General features: G+C 37.1%; 1 protein-coding gene across 1 annotated transcript in view; it reads right to left on the reverse strand.

The window, feature by feature from the left end:
* SMC3 (structural maintenance of chromosomes 3) overlaps positions 1-19324 on the reverse strand; it is a 37890-nt gene extending 18566 nt beyond the window's left edge. The window contains exons 1-13 of the mRNA XM_012771196.3: positions 19144-19324; positions 17577-17652; positions 12379-12417; positions 10348-10415; positions 7304-7375; positions 6842-6921; positions 6483-6561; positions 4020-4137; positions 2841-3016; positions 2230-2310; positions 1785-1949; positions 1331-1452; positions 157-370 (exon numbers count right to left, since the gene is read on the reverse strand). Coding sequence (XP_012626650.1) covers positions 157-370; positions 1331-1452; positions 1785-1949; positions 2230-2310; positions 2841-3016; positions 4020-4137; positions 6483-6561; positions 6842-6921; positions 7304-7375; positions 10348-10415; positions 12379-12417; positions 17577-17652; positions 19144-19158 — 1305 coding nt within the window. The 5' untranslated portion in view covers positions 19159-19324. The remainder of the gene's footprint in view (positions 1-156; positions 371-1330; positions 1453-1784; positions 1950-2229; positions 2311-2840; positions 3017-4019; positions 4138-6482; positions 6562-6841; positions 6922-7303; positions 7376-10347; positions 10416-12378; positions 12418-17576; positions 17653-19143) is intronic.
* Between the last annotated feature and the right edge of the window lie 7411 nt (positions 19325-26735).

A 26735-nucleotide genomic window follows, 5' to 3' on the forward strand; every position in this document is an offset into this window, starting at 1 on the left:
CATGGGTAAGAGGGTTCTGTGTACACCTGTCCTACATACTACCTTCCCATCATTTTCATCCCCTTCTACTCACCTATACACAGCCATGCATTATCACTTAAGAAATGCAGCCCTCTGCACTCCCCTGCCCCCTGGTCTCACATTATAAGTTCTTACATTATATTGCTCCAGATTTTTCTCTTTATTTGCCTCAGTGTCCTCCAAATCCTTATGTATAGCAGCAATCTGTCTTTTCTTGTCATTTATAGCCTGATCTAAAGACTTGAGTTCCTTTTTAATCCATTTATCCCTTTCTTCTTTTGATGTAAACTGGCTTCCTCGACCCTGCTTTGCATAAAGATCCGTTCTTTCCTGAGTTGCTTGAGCCAATCTACAGAAGATAGAAGAGAATGGGTTGAAAATGAGAACACAAAATAAGAAAGTTTAATCAAAATTATTGTCAACTGTATATAAAAACAAAGTCATTTAAAAATATATATAAAAAAGGAATTAAGCATAAAAAGCAACTATTATACAATACAGCTCCTTGAACTACCTAGTTTTATATAATTGTAATTTAACTTCAAAATCCCAAAGTCAAAGGACAACTCATACCCTAAGGATTTCAGGTCTGGGTTACTCCAGGTCAGTAAATCTAGATAGTTCTAGTGCCCTACAACTCAGAAACTACCTTTTCAACTCCTTACAATAAAAGACACTCGAAAAGGCAAGAAAAAAATTAGAGAAAACATTTATAACATATATACATTATAACATAATGTCCAAATTACATAGAACATTCCTATGAAACAGTAAGGAAAAAATCTCAAAAAAATGGGCAAAGGAAATAAACACGCAATTCACTAAAAGGAATATATATGGCATAAAAACATGATAATATACTAAATAATGTGAAATCAGCCAATGTTGTCAAATCCAATCTACAGACACTAAAAGCTGTTAAAACAGCATTGAGGAAAGAAAGTTGTAGAATAAAACATACAGTAAGATGTCACTTGAGTAAAAAAAAAGAACATAATGCCTGCTTTAAGAAGCCCAACATTTATTTAGCTATGTTATCTTAGGTAAGGTGCTTCACCACCAAGAGGCTCAAGTTTATTGAATTTCAAGTAGAGATAATGTCAATTTCCTAGGGTTTTTGAGTAGAAACAATGTAGGCAATATATACAATAATCCATGGCCCACAGTATTTGTTAAATATTAGCAATTATTTCTTTGAATCATGGCATTTAACTTTTGCCCTTTACTGTGCTAGTACATTCTTAACCCATAACTAGGTTCTATAAAGAAACTATGTAGAAAGTTAAAGTGTTGTTGAAAACTCCCAGACCTAGCAATTCCTCGTTCTTCTTTTTCTTTTACACTGTTGAATTTAGGTTCTGTTTCTGCCAGTTCTTTCTGCTTTTCTTCTATTTTTTCAAGTAGCTTTTGCCTCTCTTTTAATAAACGTTTCTGTAAATAAAACAAGATAAATTTAAAAAGCAATCTGCTTAAATTTTTTTGCCCAATTTTTAAGTCTAGCATAAAATGTTGTCTTTTGGGGTTGAATATAATAAAAGAAAAGTTTTCTCATGAAAAAAAACTCATGAGAAAAATTGATCATATAAAATTTTTTTAAATGTAAGAAAGAGATAGTACTAAGTTGCTTTTTAAGTGCAAATTTATTTTAATGTGGCAAAGGTTTTACAAAAAACTCAAACATGAACCCATCAAATAAAGGACTGTCTTCTGCAGTTCCTACTCACCTGAATATTATGTCTTTCATTTTTAGCATTTTAACTTACCCTTTGTTCACTATTGCCTGCCAATTCATCTTGTAAATCCTTGGCTTTAAGTTCCAATTTAGTCCTCTGCTTAATTTGTTCTTGTCTTTCAGCACTGAGCTGTTCTTTTTCTTCTTTCATAGCTGAAATTTTTGTTTTCAATTCTCTAACTTGGCGCTCAATATCCTATTCAAAAAGTATTGAACAGAAAACAAGTCAGGCAATTAAAAGTACAATGGCAGAATTGTAATACCATTAATTCTGTCCCTTCTTTTTCTTTCATTTACTCTTTTAGTACTACTCTGTCTTTCCAATACTCGATCCCTATGATTCCCCCTTATGGTTACCATTCTATAATTCTGGTACAAAAAGGATTACTAAGGTCAAAAAATATAAGTTAGAAACTAAAAAAAACAAACAAACAAAAAAAAATATAAGTTAACCTGAACCTTGTTTATAATCTTACCTCCATTTTATCTCTTGCATCCTGCTGGGCATCTCTCAATTGTCTGGATTTTTCTCCACTTGTCTCTCGCTTAGCAGAAAGCTGAAAAAAGAAAAATAAGCCACCATTTCTAACTAATTTTGTGTTTCTAACTAATTTTGTATTTGCTTAATATTTCATAACATCGAGTAAAATTTTTGGTATTTGCTAAAATAAACTGAAATAATTAGAAAATTTTTACAAAAAGTTTGAAAATGCTTTTCTTTAAATAGAAAATGAAGCATTACCTACACAATTTTTTGTGTAAAATGTCAGCAATACTAATTACAAGATATTAATATATTCTAAAAATCCAAGAAAAAAAAATCCAAGAAACCTCAAGTGGCTTTCCTCTCATCTGGTCTGCCTGACACCACCATCTTATTATATTTCACATACAACTACAGCAAGGACACATTGGTCTAGGCATTCTCTTTACAGTAAACTGGAAGAAAAAATTTGCTAATGAATTCATTCAGAGGTTTTTTAAAGTTTTCTATTTAAAATTACTGAGAAATGTAAATATCACGAGTTTAACAAAGTCATAAAAACAAAATTAGTCTGATTTTAAGTGTCAAAGGTAAATATTTTACCTCATCAAGCTTAGCACGAGTCTCGTTAAGTTCCTGATTGTAAATGGTATATTCCAGGGCTCGTCTCATTTTATCCCATTTCTGATACTGAGCTAGTTCTTCCTTTTCTTCCTCTAAAGTATGTAATCTCTCTTCAATGTATTTTAACAACTCATTGATTTTTTCACGTTTGCCCTCTTGAAAAAAATGGGGAGGGAGGTGAAGGAATTGAATGCAATTTTTATGTAATAATATCACTTCTCAAATTTATATCATAAATTTACTATTAAGAACTACAGCATTATTCCTTGATATTATGTGGTAACCAAATCTAAGATACTAAAATGGCAATTAAGATGCTTTATTATGAAAAGCATCAGAGAACAAATTTACACACACAATGACACTGATTCTTCTATTACATAGTAAGGGCCTCAGTTTAAGCTTCCTTTTTAAAAGTCAGTGTGCCTTCCTCCAAAACCCTAACTAAAGGTTAACAACATCATTGGTGTTCTGAATTCCCAATTTTTATTAATAATAGCATTATCTAAAGCTGTCATATATTGAATACCTAACTGTATTTCTACCATGGAGCTACTTTGATCCTCTAACTCACCACCGCAATCTATAGAATTTCACAGATGGTGAAGCTTTGAACCACAGAGATAAAGTCTAAGATCATGTCAGTTAATTACTGGTCAGATTTTTAATCCAGGACTATCTGACTCTAAGCCATGATAAGACACACCAAATGAAAAGCAAAGCAGGGTTTCCATAACAAATGTACTAAAGATTACAAGTTCAAAGTTTTACATTTATTTATTCCTGGACAATTTAAAACCTAATGCCAGTTGATACTCCAGTGTTTTGGGTTTTTTTGGGGTTTTTTTTGAGGAATACATCCAAATTTGTTGTCCTAACAATTGATGAGAAAGCTAGAAGTAAAGTAGTTGACTTGCAAAGGCCCTATGTTATATCGTATCTAACAGTAGCGCTTCTTTATTCAAAGAGATGAATTATTAGAAATCTCAAACCGTAAACTGTCTTAAACTAATTTTTTCTCCATTCAGTACATAGGCAAATTATCATACAGTATATTTCTGGTAATAGACATAACTCCTTTTATGGTTATAACACAATGAAAAAGCAATTTGCAACAGAAAGAAGGCAGGCAGAATCACTTTTTTTTTTTTTTTTTACCAGTTTCTTTCATTAAGGAGATGCTTTCTTCTTTTCTTTCGTCATACACTCTAGTACCAGCTACTTCTCTCAATAGCTTTAGTCTCTGAGAATCTGGTGCTGTTGCCATCTGGTTGATCTAAAAATTTTAGAAAAATAATTACATAGCTCTAGACTGCTCTTTAAGAACTTTACCTCGAAAGTTTTTAATACATATATAGGTTAAGTATACCTTATCCTAAATGCTTGGGAAGCAGAAATGTTACAAATTTTGGATTTTTTCTTCTTCTTTTTTTTTTTTTTAAATAGTATCACCCTTACTGCTTTGATGGCTTTTTTAATATTTGCATTTATACTTACCAATTGAGCAACCCAAACCTGAAAATCTGAAATGCTCCAATGAGCATTCCCTTTGACTGTCATGTCAGCCACTCAAAGAGTTCTGGATTTTGGAGCACTTCAATTTTGGATTTTTGGATTGGGGATGCCCAACGTGTATTCACATGCTAAGTTTTAAGTAGATTGTGATTTGACTAATGTAATCTGTACAATACATGTATCTACATATCTATATTGCCTTTACTTAAATGAAATTTGCAAATAAACTCCAATTAGAATATATTCATAGATCTCCTTTAAAATTAACAAATTAAGGAATATCCAATACTACCATTTTTCTTAGTCAATATGATAAGGTATAAAAGATAAACTCCATTACCAAAGAACAAGGTATTTTTACAAGGGGAAAATATCATGAAATAACACATTTTTTTAAAAGCCATAATATTAAAACTACAATCGGCCGGCATGGTGGCTCACACCTGTAATCCTAGCACTCCAGGAGGCCTAGGTGGGCGGATCATTTGAGCTCAGGAGTTCGAAACCAGCCTGAGCAAGAGTGAGACTCCATCTCTACTAAAAAAATAGAAAGAAATTAGCTGGACAACTAAAAAAAAAAAAAAAAAAATATATATATATATATATAAAATTAGCCGGGCATGGTGGCACATGCCTATAGTCCCAGCTACTCGGGAGGCTAAGGCAGGAGGATTGCTTGAGCCCAGGAGTTTGAGGTTGCTATGAGCTAGGCTGACGCCATGGCACTCTAGCCCAGGCAAGAGAGTGAGACTCTGTCTCAAAAAAAAAAAAACAAAAAAAGAAAACAGAGCATTAAGAAAATAAAGCATATAGGATTGGAGGGGAAGCAATGTTTTTATATAAGGTAATCATGGATGGCTTATCTAAAATAACATATAATAAGTGAAATGAAGTAAAAGAGACTATGTTTGGGAGTAAGGGGACTTAGAAAACTGCTTTCAAATCAGCCTTTGTTTTAAGAAATTTCTCTCCCACAAATAGTGAAGACAGCCTTTTCAAAAACTTGTTCTTCCAGTACCACATTTTCCAAAACGGAAATTCCATATTCTTGTAATCACATGTACCTTAAAACACCTACAGTATAAATAACTAGAGGATATTTTCAAGAATTTTCCCCTAGTCCAAAAAAACCACACTATACAAAACTATGAGGACATTACAGGGTAAGTTATGAGAAGAAATTATCTTTTTTTTTTTTGAGACAGAGTCTCGCTTTGTTGCCCAGGCTAGAGTGAGTGCCGTGGCGTCAGCCTAGCTCACAGCAACCTCAAACTCCTGGGCTCGAGTGATCCTTCTGCCTCAGCCTCCCGGGTAGCTGGGACTACAGGCATGCGCCACCATGCCCGGCTAATTTTTTTTTATATATATATCAGTTGGCCAATTAATTTCTTTCTATTTATAGTAGAGACGGGGTCTCGCTCTTGCTCAGGCTGGTTTTGAACTCCTGACCTTGAGCAATCCGCCCGCCTCGGCCTCCCAAGAGCTAGGATTACAGGCGTGAGCCACAGCGCCCGGCCTAAGAAATTATCTTAGACATAGTTGAAAGTATTAGGAGGCAGCAGAATAATCAGCTAAAGTTTGTAGTTTAGCTGCTAAAAAAATATAAAACATACAACCTTCATAAGGAAAATAATATGTAGCAGTTGGTAGATTTCCAGTAATGTAAGTTTTTTAATACTTTAATTCTGTGATAAACTGAGTAATAAAGCATATTAACTTAGAAAGTAATTTGTTCAAATATCACTTTTATACAATTTCTACAATTTTCTTAAGTATGATCATTATAATTTCTGTAAGCCAATAATGTCTTCCAACACAGTGCACCTCAATGAGTAATACAAGTCACTAAGAAAACAAGATCCACTTAATCTACTAAATACTTCTATCCCAATATGCAATGGATCTATTTTGTACTTTGGATCCATGAAAAAGATAATAAACTTCAATACAAAATAAATCAATAAAAAACAAAAAACAGTAAGGTCTACTTTTGCTTCAGCTTAACCACTAGAATCAATAAACCAAATTCATCATTCAATTGAACAATTACTTAGAAAACAAATTCTAAAAAAAACAAACAAACAAAAGGACATACAATTGTTTTACCTTTCCTTGTTTAACAATATAATAAGGATTGCTTCGAGAAAAACCAGCACTTTCAAGGAGGTTCATCACATCATTTTTCCTGTTGATAAACATTAAAATTATTTTTTCAGATAAATAATTTTAAAGCAGCCAACAATAAGCAAACAATGAGTAGCTCCTAGGTTAAGTAACATTAAGAAGTAGAGATCAGCAATTAAACCATCTGTTCTATGAGCCTCAGAGAACCTTCTGATTCTTGTGTGTATGTTCTAAATATTGACTTGTTAAATATGAGGCAAATATATCTCACATATGAGGCAAATGAAAGAATTATTTAATTCTTTTGTAAAGAAATTGTAAATTTAAAGAAAAATGCTTACGTGACCATCTTCTTGTCTAAGAAATACTGATCCTTTTTGGCACCAATAACTCTTCGAAGTGAAACTTCCTCTTTATCGATCTAAGAAAAAATGTACAAGCCCAGTTAATTCGATAGCAAAGTATTAATAGAACACTTTCAGTTAAGGTCATTTTAAAGTCCTTGACCATAACTATTTATTTTAAAATTTCACTTATCTCCCTAAAGATAATGCTATGAATACTCGTGATAAAGACATTTCTTCACAACAGACTACACATTCTCATTTGTTGTTGACCAGAATATTCATCATAATTTTAAAACAAAATCAGTACGTAAACGATATGTTTTAATGTAAACTAAAAATTATAAAAGCTTAATTAGAGCTATAAATGTTTCAAAGTATGAAAAAAATTAGCTATTAATAATACATCAATATAATTCTCAACATCATTACTAAAAAAAAGGAGAAAAAGTTACTTACTGGTAACCGGTTGTCGGAATTATCAAAAATAATCTCCACAAAAGCAGAAATAACACGAGGGCCAGTACCCTCCTAAAAATAAGAAAAATGAAAAATTTGTCATTTAAGTGGTTCATTCATATTCTTTAAACATTTTTAAAGTCTAATGCAAGGTAATGAGCCTGATTCAACAGAGAACAATTTCTGTAAGACCAGATCCCCCTCTTGCCAAAACAGCAGAGACATTGGATTAGGATAAGAAAACTTTTCAACTAAATAGCTTTTGATTCTAAATAAAACATAAGAACTATGCAAAAGATGTCAAAATTATATATACTTACATTTTATTCTGCAGATCACTTTTTTATACCACAAGACTGGGGCCACCTAATTATACATATTTGCCTGTATCTAAAACCCTGAGGCTTTTCTCTTATAGTATCATCTTAATGCTGGAAAGGAACTCTAAGAAATTATGTGATAATTACTAGAAATCTGTCTTAACATTTAACGGTCTATATCATTTATCTGTCTTATCATTTAACGGTCTATATCATTCATTCATTCATTCATTCATTTTTTTAGACAGAGTCTCACTCTGTTGCCCAGGCTAGAGTGCTGTGGTGTCAGCCTAGCTCATAGCAACCTCAAACTCCTGGGCTCAAGCAATCCTTCTGCCTCAACCTCTCGAGTAGCTGGGACTACAGGCATGTACCACTATGCTCGGCTAATTTTTTCTATATATTTTTAGTTGGCCAATTAACTTCTTTCTATTTTTAGTAGACAGGGTCTCACTCTTGCTTAGGCTAGTTTCAAACTCCTGACTGATCCTTCTGCCTCGGCCTCCCAGAGTGCTGATTACAGGTTTGAGTCAACATGCCAGGCCTTTGAAATGGTCTATATGGTTTTAAATGTTATGAAATATACACAATTAACATGTGTCACATTTAGACGACTTTATGACATGACAACTACATACCAAGTCTAGATCATTTCCAGATTCTATAAACTGTTAGTATGTAGTGGTTCAATACAACGAAGAATTATACTAAAGAGGCTACTAATTCTTTTAATGCTTATCTGAGAAACCTAAAAAGAATTTTTCTATAGGGGATCAATCCTGATTACTGGGCTACAAATACAAACTGAAGGAGAGAAAAAAAAGATAATGGTTAAACAAAAGAACTTCCTAAGTGTAAGAGATACCATATTAGGATATATGGAAGAATCTCATTTTCTGGTCTTAAAATTAATTATAAGCAATATTCAAATCAGAAAGAAGATAATTATATTATTTTATTATAGCCTTGATAATTTGTTTTTCAGAGACAAGGTCTCACTATGTTGCCAGACTGCAATGCAGTGGCTATTCACAGGCACAATCATAGTGCACTGTGGCCTCAAGCAATCCTCGTACCTCAGCTTCCTGAGCAGCTGGGACTACAGGCATGTGCCACTATGTCTGACTACCTCTTATAATTTTTTATCCTAAACTTACTTTACTTCATTATTCATGATTAATAAAAAATTCTAACAACTTGCATTAATGTAAATTTACAGATGGCCCCTGACTTAGTATGGTTCAACTTAAGGATGATGTGAAAGCAGTTTACACTCAGTGGAAGCCATACTTTGAGTACCCATACAAGCATTCTGTTTTTCACTTTCAGTACAGTAGTCAATAAATGAGATATTCAACATTTTATCATAAAATAGGCTTTGTGTTAGATGTTTCTGCCCAACTGTATGCCAACGTAAATGTCTGAGCATGTTTAAGGTAGGGTAGGCTACGATGTTCAGTAGATTAGGTGTATTAAAGCCGTGTGCAACTTTATGGTATTTTCAATTTACAACGGGTTTGTTGGGACATAGCTCCACTGTAAGTCAAGGAGCATTTGTACTTTTCTTCATACTGGAAAATGATATTACTATCTAAGTACAAATATGGCTAAAAATAAAACAGACGTTTTTGTTGTTTAGTTTGTAATGATTGTTTCTCTATGCTACTAATTAACTTCTGGTTCTGCATTTGTAAGCTCCTAATCCCCAATTTCAAACTCTTCTTTCTCCTCAGCAAACCTCCTTCCTAAATCTTACCAGAAGACCTTCTTAAAGAAATTTATATGGCAGATATACTCAACTATAAGCAAAGCCTACAATTTTCTACTAACCATTGTATAAAAATTAGGCCTTTATCTGCCATTAAGATATGGCGCTGAATTTCACAGCAGAATAACACACTTAAAAGATAAACTGTTGGCCGGGCGCGGTGGCTCACGCCTGTAATCCTAGCTCTTGGGAGGCCGAGGCGGGCGGATTGCTCAAGGTCAGGAGTTCAAAACCAGCCTGAGCAAGAGCGAGACCCCGTCTCTACTATAAATAGAAAGAAATTAATTGGCCAACTGATATATATATAAAAAATTAGCCGGGCATGGTGGCGCATGCCTGTAGTCCCAGCTACTCGGGAGGCTGAGGCAGAAGGATCGCTGGAGCCTAGGAGTTTGAGGTTGCTGTGAGCTAGGCTGACGCCATGGCACTCACTCTAGCCTGGACAACAAAGCGAGACTCTGCCTCAAAAAAAAAAAAAAAAAAAAAAAAGATAAACTGTTATGTCTTCAAAGAATCTTAAACTTGGACAAATAATTTTTTAAACCAGGATTAACAATGTTATTTATTTATTTATTTATTGAGATAGTCTCACATGGTTGCCCAGGCTAGAGTGCCATGGCGTCAGCCTAGCTCACAGCAACCTCAAACTCCTGGGCTTAGGCAATTGTCCTGCCTCAGTCTCACGAGTAGCTGGGACTACAGACATGTACCACCATGCCCAGCTAATTTTTTTTCTATGTATTTTTAGTTGGCCAATTAATTTCTTTCTATTTTTAGTAGAGACAGAGTCTCGCTTTTGCTCAGGCTGGTTTCGAACTCCTGACCTCGAGCGATCTGCCAGCCTTGGCCTCCCAGAGTGCTAGGATTACAGGCGTGAGCCACCTCGCCAGGCCTAACAATGTATTTTTTTTTTAAAGCATATAATATCAATAATGTCTTAAAACAGTCTTACTCACATGTAATAAAGCCAATCGCTGTTCTGGACGAAGATGACTAAACTCATCACTGAGAACAAACTGAATTGCTAGAAATACAAAAACATAACTATTAGTTAGTCTAAAAAGGATTTATGACTTATTCATAACTTCTCATAGCTTAACAGAATACAGTGTACTCGGTAACAAACAATGCAGATAAAGTAATTACTAGTTTCATGTAAATGAAAGGAACGTAGAAAATTTGCCTGCACATCAAACTAATCAAGTAGGAAATGACGATATGAGAAAAATATTGAGAAGTTTTCACCAAAACATTTAAGGTTAGAAAATAAAGAGAAAACATTTTGGCACAAGAAAATTGACAAACAAAACTAAGGTCTACTTCTTGACCAAAATCTACAGTGACTGGTTAGATTAATAGTACATTTGCTTGTCTTCCCCACTAGACACAAATGTATTAGTTAAAATCTTTTTTAACAAAAAAAGATGTATTCTAACAATATACTGGATATCTAATAATTAATTGGATATTTTATCAAAAGAAATAAAACTAAGGAAATACAGGGAAATGTTTCAGATTCTCAACTTCTATGCTGCTTATACTGTCCTTACCTTCTGTAAAGAGCCATTCCTACTTCCATGCAGAGTGCCTAACTGGACCATCCTGCCCAAGAAATGGACTTCTTTACTAAGCTATTCTGGTCCCAATCCACCCAAGAGATCACTGACATTCTGCATGGGTGGGGTGGAGTGTGAGTACGTGCAAATGAGCATTAATGTGTGTGTTGGGGGTGGGAAATAGTTGTCTCTCATAATCACAGGGATTTTCGGGGGAGGAGAAGATTCAAATTGCTCTCATCTCTCCCGAGATTCTGAAATACACACTTCCGCTCCAATCTATTCTCTTGCTATGCCAAATTACAGCCACTAATAGGATATATAGGGTACAGAGTCCCTTCAGATTTGTTGGCATGAAGAGAGAGAATCTTTGTTCTCACTAAACCAGTGTGCTAAATTTCCCTTTCCCTCAAGCATTACCCAACTAAGGAGTTCACATTTTTCAATGTATTCTTTGTATAGTCTATTCCTTCCCAAAGGATTTAAGAGGCATTATTATACTTAAATGCATTTTATCTTTGGAGAGAATTTTCAAAGCTCTGTTTACTGTCTTCAAGCTGACAATATTGCCTTTTGAGCCTCAAGTTTTTTTATACTCCTGAATCCTTTATAAAAAGTTTAGAAAACATTTTTTAAAAGGTGAAACAGAAAGATGAACCATTTTCCAAAACAATACTAACTATTCTACTGCATTTATACATATTTTTAACATATACATTTACAACATTTATAAACTGCATTCAAATTTAAAAAGCACTTTCATGTGGATTACCTCACTTGATTTTCAAGACCCATCTAAGGTAGATAGGGCAAACATCTCCATTTTTAAAACAAAAAGAACAATTTGAAAGGTTAAGTCTTTTGCCCAGTCTAACACAGCTAATTAGTCACTGGGTAGAGAGCATGACTTAGATCCTTACACTTTAAACCTGCAATACTAAAATGCAACCCTGTATTTGGTTTCACGCAGATGTAACCTCAAAAAACCAGTGGGTTTTTTTTGTTTGTTTGTTTGTTTGTTTTTGAGGCAGAGTCTCACTTTGTTGCCCAGGCTAGAGTGAGTGCCATGGCGTCAGCGTAGTTCACAGCAACCTCAAACTCCTGGGCTCAAGCAATCCTCCTGCCTCAGCCTCCCAAGTAGCTGGGACTACAGGCATGCGCCACCATACCCAGCTAATTATATATATATACACACACGTACGCACACATATATATGTATGTTAGCCAATTAATTTCTTTCTATTTATAGTAGAGACGGGGCCTCACTCTTGCTCAGGCTGGTTTTGAACTCCCGACCTTGAGCAATCCACCCGCCTGGGCCTCCCAGAGTGCTAGGATTATAGGCGTGAGCGCCCAGAAAACCAGTGATTTTAATAAATTATCTTAAGATACCTAGGTCTAGATATTTAGAATTCAAAAAACAATACCTACCATAAAAAAAGTTACTTTTTCCAGATCCATTTCTGCCCACTATAAAATTTCAAAAAGTACAAGTTATTTCATATAAAACCAATAAAAGCAAAACTTTAAATTTTTTAAAGTACTCATTTTAAAATCCCATTTTCTAATACATCTCAATATTCAAAGCTAAATACAACAAAACACTGAACAAAAAAGCCCCCAAAAAGCTTCGATCGCTAAATGAGTATAATAAACTACAGATGGTTTTTCCTTTAAAGGTTTTTCACTGTTAATTTTTTTGCTCTTTCCCAACAGTTTAAAACTAATAGGAATTTTAAAAACCTGGCTTTCATAATTTATAATCATTACAATGGATGTAGAATCTATTATAATTATGTACATTATTTTTTTAACAATTTAAAGATTCATATATTGCTAACATTCTAAAATACTTAATCATCTTAAATTCTCAAACTGTCCTCATGTTAAACTGTTTACAATCAAGCCTACCTACCACATATAGTCTGTCAGAACCACAAAAGTATGGATGATTATAAGGAACATTTTTTACTATCTAAATTCAGATGTAAGCATAAAAGGATATCATAAGCTTTTGACTTAAACTATTTGTTCAGTGAAATGTTCAGTGTTTTTATTTGTTTGTTTGTTTTCTGAAACAGAGCCTTGCTGTTGCCTGGGCTAGAGGTGCCATGGCGTCAGCCTAACTCCCAGCAACCTCAACTCCTGCCTCCAGCCTCCTGAGGTAGCGGGGACACTGCAGGCATACACCACCATGCCAGGCTAGAAATGTTTAGTGTGAAGAGTGATAAATAACTATGTCAATCTCTCAATCTTGAATCTAAACATCCTGAGCAAATTAGCCCCAAAGTTCTCACTTTTTACACAAAGTAAATCCCAAGAAGGTCATTTACGCTATGCCAAAAAGTACTTTAAAAAGGCATATCATAAACACAAGAGCCAGCTTGAAGGGGACTTTCACTGGTTAAATCTAGGGCAATCTGAGTACCAAAATGACTAGATAAATTATAAATTATTGGTGGGGGGAATGATCCATGAGTCCACACTGATAACAAAAAAAATAAATAAATAAGGAGGGAGGGCTCTTGCTTATAGAATACCAAGTGTCAAGTAATATGAAAGGAGTGCTAGAAATGAAAAATCACCATTTTGTAATCATCAAAATAAAGGCAAGAGTCATCAACAGATACTAAATTTAGGAAGAAAGTTTGATAAAGAGCACAATATTTGCATGGTACCAAAGTTATCTCCCCATATTATTTATTAGTTGCAAGGAAAAAACAGTAACTATACAGTGGAAACATTGGACACCACCTTGACTGGGTGATAAAAAGTAACATCATCAGTAAGAGGTAGATGGACCTCACGTGCCTCTAGATGTGATACCCTCAAAAGGACACATCGTAACATAGTATTTTTCAAAATAACAATGTTATAAAAGACAAAGAAAAGCTGTAAAAATGATCCACATTTAAAAAAACTAAAGAAACATGACAACTAAATGCAATACCTGATCCTAAATTAGATCCTGTACTGGATGGAAAGAAATACTATAAAGAACATTTCTGAGTCAGTCACCATAACTGGAAAATGGACAGATTATTAGTATTGGACTATGATTATGTAAGATAATATCTCTATACTTAGAAAGTACACATTGAAGTCAGAGACAAAGGACCATATGTACAAAACTTACTCTAGGAAAAAAAAAGGCACCTGTAGAGAGTGTAAGAGAGAACACAAATAATAAAGCAAAATGTTAACAATGTAATTTCAGGTAAAGGATATGAGTATTCTCTGTACAGTTCTTACTGGGGCAACTTTTCTATAAATTTGAAATTATTTCTAAATAAAAATTTAAAAAGATAATTTATCACTGAATGAATATAGTTAAAACCATAATCTATTCATAAATAACTGAAACTTTACAAATTTCGCTATAAAAATTACTCCTACCCATAGAGAACATCATTTCAAGATTTATTTTTGAGAAAAAACAGATTACCAATATTATACGATAAGCCATTTTAATTTAAAAATGCCAATTTACAGATATATACAAAGATTAGAGGAATATTGAGGTTGACCCAGTTTATATGTGTCCCCAGATTCACCTGTCCCAATCCAGGCCTTGGCTGCCAATCAGTCAGCCAAGTGGAGAGGCTCAGTCTCCTAATACCTGTGGTTGTTTCAGCCTACCCTGGGAGTACACTCCGGTCAGATCTGTGAAGACCCAAAGGAGGCTACAACTCCCTGACTACTTCAGTGGAGTTAATTCATTTCCAGAGCAACACAATCCAAAAGCTTGGGGGAATGCCCTATGTTGTCAACTTTGACCAATTACAGACAGGCACCAGCAGAAAATCCTCTCCATTCCTTTACAATCTGACCTTTCTAAGGCATAGTGGGTTCACAAAGCCAGTCTGGAAGTTATCCAACATGACCACAAACCAGCTGTATCTTCTTTATGAAACTGTGACCAGCTTTTGCCCTCATTCTTGCCTTCAGACTATACCTCCCATGAAAGCCTTAGCAGCTAAGCATGCCTGCTGTTTTCTAGGAAACCAAGGCTAAGACAAGTATAGAAGACTGTTGTTATTAAGAATGGTTATTTCTGAGTATAAGGATTATAATTTAATTTTCTTCCTTTTGAAGCTTTTCCATAATGTTCTATAATTAACATTTATTTTGTTAAAAAGCTAAAAAAAATGTTTAAAAGGTATATATTTGGTATGTATACCAAATATCAGCACAAGAGATACTGGCCTTCAAATCTTGATTTTTTTTTTTTTTTAAGGATCAAAATCTTTAAACAATCAAAATAGTATGCTTTCACTGGATATTTTTAAGATCAATATCAGTATATACTACTTTTGGTCTTGTTTACATTATTAAGGTACCTATCTATCTTTCCTTTCTTTCTTTCTTGCATTCATTCATTTATGAGACTGGGTCTCGCTATACTGCCTAGGCTAGTCTCAAACTCCCAGCCTCAAGTGATCCTCCCATCCTCAAAGGGTTGCGATTACAGGCATGAGCCACCTTGCCCTCCTGAGGTACCTGTTTTTAAAACACGTTTAACCAATAAAGTCATGTTAGGTTCATTTGTTTTAGTTACAGCAAAAGAAAGAACACTTATACAATTTTCCTTTGTAACAGTGACTGTTAACAATTCTAACATTGTAACCAAGAGAGTAAAACAGCTAAAACAAAGATACCTAACAGACCTTACAGACATAAGCTAATCACTCTAGATAATGGTCATCATTTTACAGATCATTTATAAAATTATACAATTGAAATATTAAGATATTTATCCATTTTAACTTGTAAGTTAATGAAATAGTACACCACAGCAGCTTAGCCCAAGAGGAGGAGGCTACATCCCCATAAGATGGATGGTCAGTCTGAAGGACCAGTGACTGCCATCAATTTGGATTCTGAAAACCTAACCGGCTCCAACATTTGTGTAGAAACATTTTCACCTTGCATAGCAAGACACTCTCAACAGAGCCAAGAGATGTATTTGTCAACTTTTTTCTAGGATACTCACACTTGGTATCATTCATTAAATTCTTGAGTTTTCTAGCAACAGGCCCAAAAGGAGCCTCTATATCTTTTAACAAATTTATTTCTATAAATTGTTGTTATATTAGGGGGAAGTTTTTAAGTTGGAAATTGTTAATCCCTCCCAAAAGCAATGCTTTCATGCAGTTACCATGAACTAATACTATAATTAAGGATGGTCTTTGGTTAAAAAAATAAATAATAAATCTAATAACTGTTTTTCTACATTTCTAAAGATTTTGATGAAAATCAGAAAGCACCTGTAATCAACAATCCCAGTACAATCAAGCTACCCTTATAGCATATCAATTTAATTAACTGACTCTTCAGTAGCTAGAACACAAGAAAAAATAAAATACATTTTCTTTATTCCCAGCCACAAGGTTGCAAGGAAAACCTGGCCTTTGATTTTATTTATTTTATGCAAAATAAAGAAAGTATGATTCTCTAGGGTCTTCTGGGAACATTAACATTTAGTGTCTCCCCTTTACTTATTTTCCATATGAATCTCACCCTGTGAAATGGACTGAATTGTGTCCCCCTGAAATCCATTGACACCCTAAACCCCAAGGTGATAGTATTTGGAGATGGGGGCCTCTGGGAGATAATTAGGGTTAGACGAGGTCATGAGGGTGGGATCACGTAAGCATACAGCAAGATGGCAGCTATCTATAAGCCAGGAAGAGAGCCCTCACCAGAAATTAACCATCCTGGTATCATGATCATGGACTTCTAGCCTCCAGAACTGTCAGAAAATAAATCTGTTGATTAAGCCACCAGTCTACAGTATTTTGTTATAGCTGCCCTAGCAAACTAATATATCCTACAATGAGGACACTAAATAGCAAAATTGTTTCAATAGCAATCTGTTTCTCTGGTGAAGCACTTATTTCATCTATCCTTTAAAAATTCAGCAGAATGTCAGAAAAAAAATTTTGCTAGCTATATCGGCAAAATGGACATTATAATCTGAAGAATCTATTAATGACTAAATATTGTTAATGGCAATCACACTTTATGCTCACACTTACATATGCTTTCTCATTTAATCTTCCCAACAGCCCTATGAGACAGGTATTATGTCCACTTTACAAATGAGAAAACTAAAACTTCTCAGAAAGTTGGAAAAAGAATATGTTCCAGAACTAGGATTTGAACCCCATTCTATGCTCCAAAATTTATGCTCCTCTAACCAAGCTACACTGTGTGTTGTTAGACACTGACAGCGGAAAAAATCTGAGAACTAATTTGTGAGTAAAGGTCGGTCACCTTTGAAATACAGCAATAGTGAGCATTTGAACTTGGATATATGAAAAACAGTAACTCAAACGCTAAATTCAGTGCCATTCACTATAAATTTAAAGCTATTAAAACACTCTCACACATACAAGGCTACCCAAATAAAAATGTTTAATTAACTTATGATTGTACTATCCAACATTTTAAAATTTATAAAATAAGCAATTCACCAGGCAATAAAAGACATAGAAATTATACGGAAAATATAAATTTACTTAATATTCAAAGACAATTCTTGTCCCCTTAAGCCTCTATACAAATGGGCAAAATTTATATATCTGTATAGATTGTTAAATCCGATCTAGTAAACCGGGAACACTTACCAATAACATTATGTTTTGAACTGAAGGGATCTACAATTGTTTGATCTCTGTAACTTCGAAAACCCTGGATAATCACCTAATAAATAAAAGATATTTTTGAGAACACACACACAAAGAAATTCCTTATACATTAACATTTTTTTCTTTTCCATTTCTTTCCTTTCTTGTCTCATTTAACGCAAGATAGAAAACTTTGAATTCCATACCAGAAAAATTAATTTTGGAAAGTGATGATGAAAAATCTGTTAAAAACAGTCCTTTTATCAGTACCTTTTGCCAGTGAAGTACTGGGTTTTTCTCTTAGCAGTTACACTTAGTAACCTCCTAAGGAACTTCCAATGTCAAGAACATCGCAAAAGCCTGGGCATGGTGGCTCACGCCTGTAATCCTAGCACTCTGGGAGGCCAAGGCGGGTGGATTGTTCAAGGTCAGGAGTTTAAGACCAGCCTGAGAAAGAGCGAGACCTCCGTCTCTACTATACATAGAAAGAAATTAATTGGGCAACTAAAAATTAAGAAATTAATTGGGCAACTAAAAATTAATTGGGCTAACTATTTTAGTTAGCCGGGCATGGTGGCGCATGCCTGTAGTCCCAGCTACTTGGGAGGCTGAGGAAGGAGGATCACTTGAGCCCAGGAGTTTGAGGTTGCTGTGAGCTAAGCTGATGCCATGGCACTCTAGCCCGGACAACAGAAGTGAGATTCTGTCTCCAAAAAAAAAAAAAGAAAAGAAAAGAAAAAGAACACCGCAAAAGGCTAACGGATCACTCAACACTGCAGCGCCACAGCGAGTGTATCCAGCAGGCAGACTGGTCCCAGCTTTCCCGACTCCAAGCCCAGTGAGTCTCTCAGGCAGACACCCCGGCCAGCCAAAGGAGGAGTGCTCAAAGTCCGACACATCCAATAGAAAAACTTTTTCAAAATTGTGTGAATGGGCTCATTTTTGTGGTGGACTCCAGGGCGGGAAGACCATTTTGACAGAAGTAAACAACTGAAGGAGGCGGCGCTACACATTCTACGATACCGAGGGTCTCTCTTGACTCCGCGGGTTAATCCGGGAGCGGAGAGGCCCGGGTTACAGCTGACACCCAAGCCAGTGCCCCGAAGGGGTGCCCCCGGGCCGGGGAGGCCGCCTTTCCACGCATGCCACGCAAATGGCCCGAGCCAGGCCAATAGCTGCAGCACTGCACAGCCCTTCCCGCCCGCTGCAGCCCGCGGCGCGGCCCCGCCAGCCCTCGGCCGGAACCCCGGCAGCTCCCCCTCGGGCTGCCCGGGAAGGCCCGGTGCCTCCCAGAGGCCCGCCCCGCCGGCCCCTCCACACCTCTCCAAGGTCCTGCCTCCTTCAGACGCGGGGAGGCCCGGGCTGCAGAGCAGCGCCCCAATTCTCCGTGCCCCCCGCAGCCCGGGCGCTAGCTAGCCTAGGGTCTTCCCCTCCCCCACAAGCCCCAGTCCAGCCCCGGTCCACCCCGCACCGAGAGGGGAAAGGCCGCGGGTCGCGCTGCAACACCCCCCCTCAAGGAGTGGTCCTCGCCCGCCCATGAGGGGTGGGAGGGGGGCGAAAGCCTTACCTGCTTTATGTACATGGCTCCGCGCCCCTAGCCGGGTAGAAGACCTCCCCCCGGAGCAGCAACAGCGCGGCCAAGGGTCAGGTGAGGCGCCTACGAGACCCCTCCCCCAAAGCGCTGCTCACTCCGCTCCAGCCAAACAAAATGGCGGCGCCCGTGGAGGCGGAGTCCGCGCCTAGGACGGAACCATCTTCGCGGCTCCCTCAGGGCGTAGGGGGAATCAGGTTCAGGCCTGCTCTCTCTTCTCGGCAAAACGGATCTTTTACGGCGTTATTAGGTGGATTTCATTTCGTTCTGGAACTCTGTAGCCAACTCTTTCCTGAGACTTAGTCGGCAGCTTCACTCGGAGAAGCCTTGACCATAAGGTTGGCCCGTACTACCTCCGAGCGCGTAGAGAATGGTCGCGTCCACAAGGGGGTAGGTTCGGCGCCAAAGCCAAGTGTGAGACTCCGAGGGCCAGTAGCTGAGCTGGCCGGCGGTCACGTGGTCCCGCGCAGTGTGAAAAAGCGGGCTCCTGTTTGAAAAAGCCTGTCCTGGAGCCCGCGGAATGCTGGTGACGGCTGGAATTCTGTGTGTGGAATCCCTGCTGTTCCATTATTCCCTCTTGCTCTCCCTGGAAACTTTCACAGTCACAGAACGCCCCCCACTGGCTCCGAACCGCCAACTCGCATGACAGCTCTGAAGGGACTTGCAGATGCTGGAAAATTTGTTTTAATAATGTGATAATTAATACCCCGGGAGCTGTTACTGCTCTACCATGTGCTATAAATCTAGACAGATCTGTACAGTTGCACGAAAAGAGATTTAGATGAGGTTAAAAGCTTTAACCTACTTAACAGCCTGAAAGAGTTTAGGTACTAGTAGCAACCCTGAGTGTTTGTGGTCCGTATCAGTCTTGAGGAAAAAAAAATTATTTGTTTAGAAATTGAATCTCTTGGCCGCTCTAAAATTAACTGCTGGGACAAGAACAAAATACCTAAAATCCGTCCTCAGCGCCCATCCCGCCCCCGGGGGCAGTTCTGGGCTTAATTATTTCTACATTGAGCTATTTTTAATACCCTCCTAAAAAAAATTTTTTTTTAACTTAGCAGGGTTGGGGTGGGAGTGGGGTGGCATGTCTGTAGTTCCAGCTACTCAGGTGGCTGAGGCAGGAGGATCACTTGAGCCCAGGAGTTTGAGGTTGCCCTGAGCTATGATGAGGCCACTGCACTCTAGCAGGGGCAACAGAGTGAGACTCTGTGTCAAGAAAATTAATTAATTAATTTAAAAAACTAATTAAAATAAAAAACTCCTTAAACATTTTACGTCAGGATTAGTATCTACCTTATCCATTTGTGGATTTTAGGCATATTATTAATATTTAAAGTTTTAAGCCTTCAATTCCTAGTCTATAAAATGAGTATTATAAAACCGCTTCATATTTAGAATGAAAAACAGGATATATAAGGTAATCCTCTTTAGCTATAATTATATATATGTATGTATAAGGATGAGAGGACGGTTACCAAAACATTTGTGATGGTTTTCACAATAATGGAGTTTTTACTTTCTTCCTTAGGCTTTTCCATATTAAGCAAATCTTACACAATTAGCTTATATAATTTATATAGGCAGAGAAAATAAAGATCATTGAAAACCAAAAATATCAAAAAGGTGATTTTGAGAACTTAATACAATCATTTCAGTTAATATTTATGTATTTATTGTCTGTCTATATTAGAATGTAAGTCTAAGAGAGAAGGGACTTTATTTTGTCCCTACTGTTTCTTTAGTAACTAGTTCACCGAAAGTACTCAATAAATATTTATGAGTGAAAAAAAGCACAGAAGCAAAGTACCGCAGTGTCTGGCCTATATTTGCCAGCTACTGGTATTTTAAAGACTCCCCATGGCCCCATTCTACCTGCCTCCCATGTCCCTTGGAAGCATCATTCTCTATTCTCTTCTAGGAAGTATGTAGGGGCAGAATGTAATCTCCTTTAGCAGGGATGAATAGTTAGTTCATCAAACCTAGAAACTATCTAGTGGCAAAGGTCCCTCCCAAATGAAATTGCCATCATAAAGCAGAATACCTACCACTCAAGGCCTACTTGCTCATAGCCAAGCACATGAGAATTGCTGCAGCCTTTTTACGTGAAAACATCCCATTAACAACACATAGCATCATGTCCTCCTCAGTGTTTTTACTTCTCTCTCCCAATCCTGCCTCAGATTGATTCAACATGATCCTCAGACACACTGGAGTGGAAGGGGGTAAATTCTGTGACTTGAAACATGCATGACCTTACTATTTTCCTATGCTTAAAATGGGCATATTCTCTGCCTTTCTAGGCAGCAAAGATACAGAGGTCTGCCCCAACAAGTAGTCAATGCTGAGAGCCCATCTGTGGGAGTCCCGGGTGATATCCCAGGTCTGCCGCTTGCTGACTTGTATAACCTGAGGAAAATTAACCTCTTGGAGCCTTGGTTTCCTCATCTATAAAATGGGAATTATAATGACACCTATGAAAATTTCTGTGCAGACAAATTGAGAGGATTTATATAAAATAACTGGCACAAGAGATAATGTTAGCTATTTTTGTTATTAATTTATAGCCAAACTTACATCCAGCAAGTCCCTGGGAAAAGACATCAAAGAGCTAAATTGAAAGGTCAGAATGACAGGAGAAAACTGACCAAAGACTCTGGACCCTCCCCCGTTATTCATTCATTCATTCAAGAGATACTTATTGAGCAGCTCTGGCATGAATGTGTCTTAATAGTGTCGAGGAAGAAACACTTTTTCCTCTGCCCTCTTATGTTCATGGATTGGGGGGCCTGTGAATTAAACTCAAACTGACACATTTGCCAAAGAAAAGCAGATTTTAATCACATACATACATGTGAGAGTTCACAAAGAATGTGAATTCAAAGGAGCAGTTAGATTTTGGAGCATTTCAGTTTATAAAAAAAAAAGAAGAGAAGTTAGACTTTGGGGCTTATGTGCTATTTTAATAGGTGAAGAAGGAGAGGGAGAAGGGAACTTAAGGGAAGGTAAATGACTTTTAACTTAATCTCATTTGTTATGTAAGTGAAGCTGTACCACCTTTGGCTGCCTATCTGTCTCACTCCCAGGAGCACCATGGTCACTTAGCCATGGCCGCAGACCCCTATGCATCAGAGACTTAAACATGTTATAACAAATTTAAAGACCTTAATTGGCTTTTATTTGTGATTGTAGAATCGGGCAACAACTCATTCTATAGAATGAGTGTTCTGATGTGCTGAGCAAAGGAGCTTGGCTGTATAGACAGAAAAAGGCTGAGGAAAGCAGAAGCAGAGAACAAAATGTGGATTGATCATTTCAAGTTGCTTTCCTTGTAAAGGTTAAACAGAGGGGACTTTCTCATCATGCCAGCTAAAACTGGCCCGTTTGGGGATCTAGCTATTTTCTCTCTCTCTCTCTCTCTCTATATATATATATATATACATATACACACACACACACATATATCTTGGAAGATCAGATAAACAACTTAGTTTTGGCTTGGGGATGTGGAATTTCAGCATGAGTGAAACCATTTTGGTTTGGTCTGTTGGACCTGGTGCAGGAGCTTGGTCCAAACCAATAGCCTCCTGTACATTTTATTTAACAAACCTAAGAGTTAAAACTATAAAACTCCTAGATAAAAACATAGGATTAAATCTTTGTGACCTTGTGTTAAGCAATGGTTTCTTAAGTACACAATACCAAAAGCACAAGTGACAAAAAAGGAGATAAGTTGTACTTTGTCAAAACCGTTGTGCATCAAAAGAAGTAAAAAGACAAGCCACAGACTGGGAGAAAGTATTTGTAAACTACTTATCTGACCATTTGTATTTCTATATATAGACCCTCAAAATATAAAGAACTCTTACACCTCAACAATAAGCCAATAACCCATTTTAAAAATGGGCAAGGATTTGAATACATTTCTCCAAAGAAGATAAACAAATGGCCGATAAATATATAAAAAGATGCTCAATGCCATTAGTCATCAGGTAAATATCAATCAAAACCATAATCAGATACTACTTTATACCCACTAGGATGGCTAAAATAAAAAGACAAACAGTAACAGGTGTCGGCTTGGATGTGGAGAAATTGCAACCCTTGTATGTTGCTGGTGGGATTGTAAAATGGTGCAGCTACTTTTGAAAACATTTAGGCAGGTCCTCAAAATATTAAATATAGAATTATGTAATCCAGCAATTCCATTCCTAGAAATATACTATTGGGCCTCAGAAAGTGATACCCCAAAGACTTGTACTTTAACAGGCTAAGAGGCCTTAGAAGCTGTCTCAGAATCAAAGTCCCTCTAAGCTCATGTTTCCCTGCCCTCCTCTCCAAGCACAGGAAGGGACTCCCTTTGGAATTTCCTGATCTGACCAAAAAAGCTTCTTTCCAAAAGAAATGCAGTTGTCCTAAACTCCCTTCTAGGAATCTCATCAAATAATCAGGAAAGATCAAACACTAGAGAAGAGACTGGAAGTTATCACCATGCCCAGACAGATTTTTTATCTATTTTTCTGAGGGCAGCTCCAACAGTTTACCTGGGAGACTTTATCTGCATAATGAGACATTTGTTCCTATGTAGTTCCACTTCTTACCTTCACATAATGTCCACCTCCATTCATTTTCTCTAATGATGTATTGCCCTGCAAAAGAATTGTCTACATTTTTCATCTTCCCTCTTCCCCTAAGAAAAAGAGTATATAAGCTTCTGTACAGCACTGGGTTGTTGGGTAATCATTCTCTTGTGATTCCCCCATGCTATACATGTTAAAATAAAATTTTGTATGCCTTTTCTCCTACTAATCTCCCCCGCCCCCTTTTTTTTTTGAGGCAGAGTCTTGCTTTGTTGTCCTAGAGTGAGTGCCATGGCATCAGCCTAGCTCACAGCAACCTCAAACTCCTGGGCTCAAGCAGTCCTGCTGCCTCAGCATCCGAGTAGCTGGGACTACAGGCATGTGCCACTAATTTTTTCTATATATATATTAGTTGGCCAATTAATTTCTTTCTATTTATAGCAGAGACAGGGTCTCACTCTTGCTCAGGCTGGTTTCCAACTCCTGACCTCTAGTGATCCGCCCACCTCAGCCTCCCAGAGTGCTAGGATTGCAGGCTTGAGCCACCGCGCCTGGCCTTAATCTGCCTTTTGACAGTTGATTTTTCAGTGAACCTTCAGAGAGTGAAGGGGAAGTTTTCCCTTGGCCCATGGAATACCCAAGAGACATAAAAACATATTTTCACACAAAAAAATTGTACATGAATGTGCTATCAGAACTAAAAGAAGTCTCAGTGTAGCTCTAGTTACTCGTAGCACAAAGATCCAATTATTGAGACAACAGGATTGCCAAGGAGGAAAGGAATTTTTAATGTGCCAGACTTCTGGTCAGCAAAAAGAAGAAACTGCCTCAAAATTGTCTCTGGACCTAATAGAGACCACAGGCTCTTAAGGGCCACATCCCTTGGGGACAGTTGAGGGAGATGGTGAGTACTGGCTTCAGGAAGTCTACCCTGGGGCTTCAGAATCTCAACTCCTTTGTCTTGTAGAAAACCCATCATTTCTAGAAAATAACTCAAAAGCTCAAGTAGTTAGTTAAAGAAGAGGATTATAAAAAACTTATAAGGGTCAGTGAAATTTGTTTATGGAGCTGGCTACAAATGTTCATAGCAGCATTATTCATAATAGCTAAAAAGTAGAGAAACAACCTAAATGTCCATCAACTGATGGATGAACAAAATGTGGCCTATCCATACAATAAATACATACAGCATGTATTATTCACAAATACATGCTGCAACATGGATAGATCTTAAAAACTTTATGTTAAGTAGAAAAATCTAGTCACAAAAGAGCATGTATTGTATGATTCCATTTATATAAAACATCTAGAATAGGAAAATCTATAAAGGCAGAAAATAGATTAGTGGTTGCCTGGGGCTGGGGATCAGATGGGAAGGTGTGGAAATGGGCTTGGGGGCACAGGGGTTTTTTGGAGGGGAGATGTTGATAATATTCTAAAATTAAGTTGTAATGATGCTTGCATCACTCATCACTTTCTTTTTCTTTTTTTATTTATTTATTTATTTTTTGTTTTGCCTTGCTTTGTAAAGACAGGGTCTAACTATGTTGCCCAGGCTGGTCTCAAACTCCTGGGCTCCAGTGATCCTCCTGCCTCGGCCTCCCAAGGTGCTGAGATTACAGGTGTGAGCCATCAGGCCCGACTGTACTACTTTTTTTTTTTTTGAGACAGAGTCTCGCTTAATTGCCCAGGCTAGAGTGAGTGCCGTGGCATCAGCCTTGTTCACAGCAACTTCAAACTCCTGGGCTCAAGCAATCCTCCTGCCTCAGCCTCCCCAGTAGCTGGGACTACAGGCATGCACCACCATGCCCAGCTAATTTTTTCTATATATATAAGATGGCCAATTAATTTCTTTCTATTTATAGTAGAGACGGGGTCTCACTCTTGCTCAGGGTGGTTTCGAACTCCTGACCTTGAGAGATCCGCCCGCCTCGGCCTCTCAAAGTGCTGGGATTACAAGCGTGAGCCACTGCGCCCGGCCTACTTTTTGAATATAGTAAAAACTAATGAACTGGGTCCCAAAAAAAGAATTATTGGTTTTAAAATGATTTCATGCAGACATTGTACCACCTGTTTTTCTGGCTAAAAAACTAGCAAATGCTTCCTTCAATTATTTTCTCAAAAGCAACTTCACATTTCATACTTTTCCCCAAATTACATTTTAGGTATTTGACCCTGAAATCTCTGAACATTTTAAAATTCAACACGATTAAGATTTGTTTTATAGCATTATCCACCCACCAGAATGACTAACATTAAAAACACTAACAACACTAAATGTTGGCATGGTCTTGGGACAGCTGAAACTCTTATACCTTATGATAAGAATATGAAGTGGTACAGCCACTTTGCAAGAAGTTTTAGTTTCTTTTAAAAACTAAACATACATGTATCCTATGACCTAGCAAGTTCACTTACAGGTATTTCCCAAGATGAAAATGTATGTCCACAGTGACCTGTCTAGAAATGTTCACAGCAGCTTTATGCATAATGGCCTCCAAACAGGAAACAACCCAAATATCCATGCACAGGTAACTCAGTCAATAAATTGGGGTGTAGCTAAGAAATAAACTATGGATACAGACAATGATGTGGATGAGTCTCCAAAATATTACACTGAATGAAAGAAGCCTTCTCCAGTTGAATATATACTGTATAGTTGTATGTATATGAAGTTCTAGAATAGGTGAAACAAATCTATGGTGGAAAAAAATCAGAGAAGTGATTGCTTCAGGGAGTGTGAGAGGAAATTGGGAAGGAACATAAGGAAATTTTCTGGGGGGTGATGGTAGTATTCCATATCTTTATAACAGTTTGGGTTCCAAGGATTATGCGTATATCAAAACTCAGTGACTATTCACTTGAGAAGTTTGCATTTCATTGTACGTGAGTTTGACATCAAAAGAAAGTACATAAATTCTGCCAAAACCAGTGAGCTTGGAAGAGGCTCAGATGAAACTGCAAGCTGGCTAACACCTTGATTTCAGC

This window comes from Microcebus murinus, chromosome 14 (assembly GCF_040939455.1).
Source record: "Microcebus murinus isolate Inina chromosome 14, M.murinus_Inina_mat1.0, whole genome shotgun sequence".
Lineage (NCBI taxonomy): Eukaryota > Metazoa > Chordata > Mammalia > Primates > Cheirogaleidae > Microcebus > Microcebus murinus.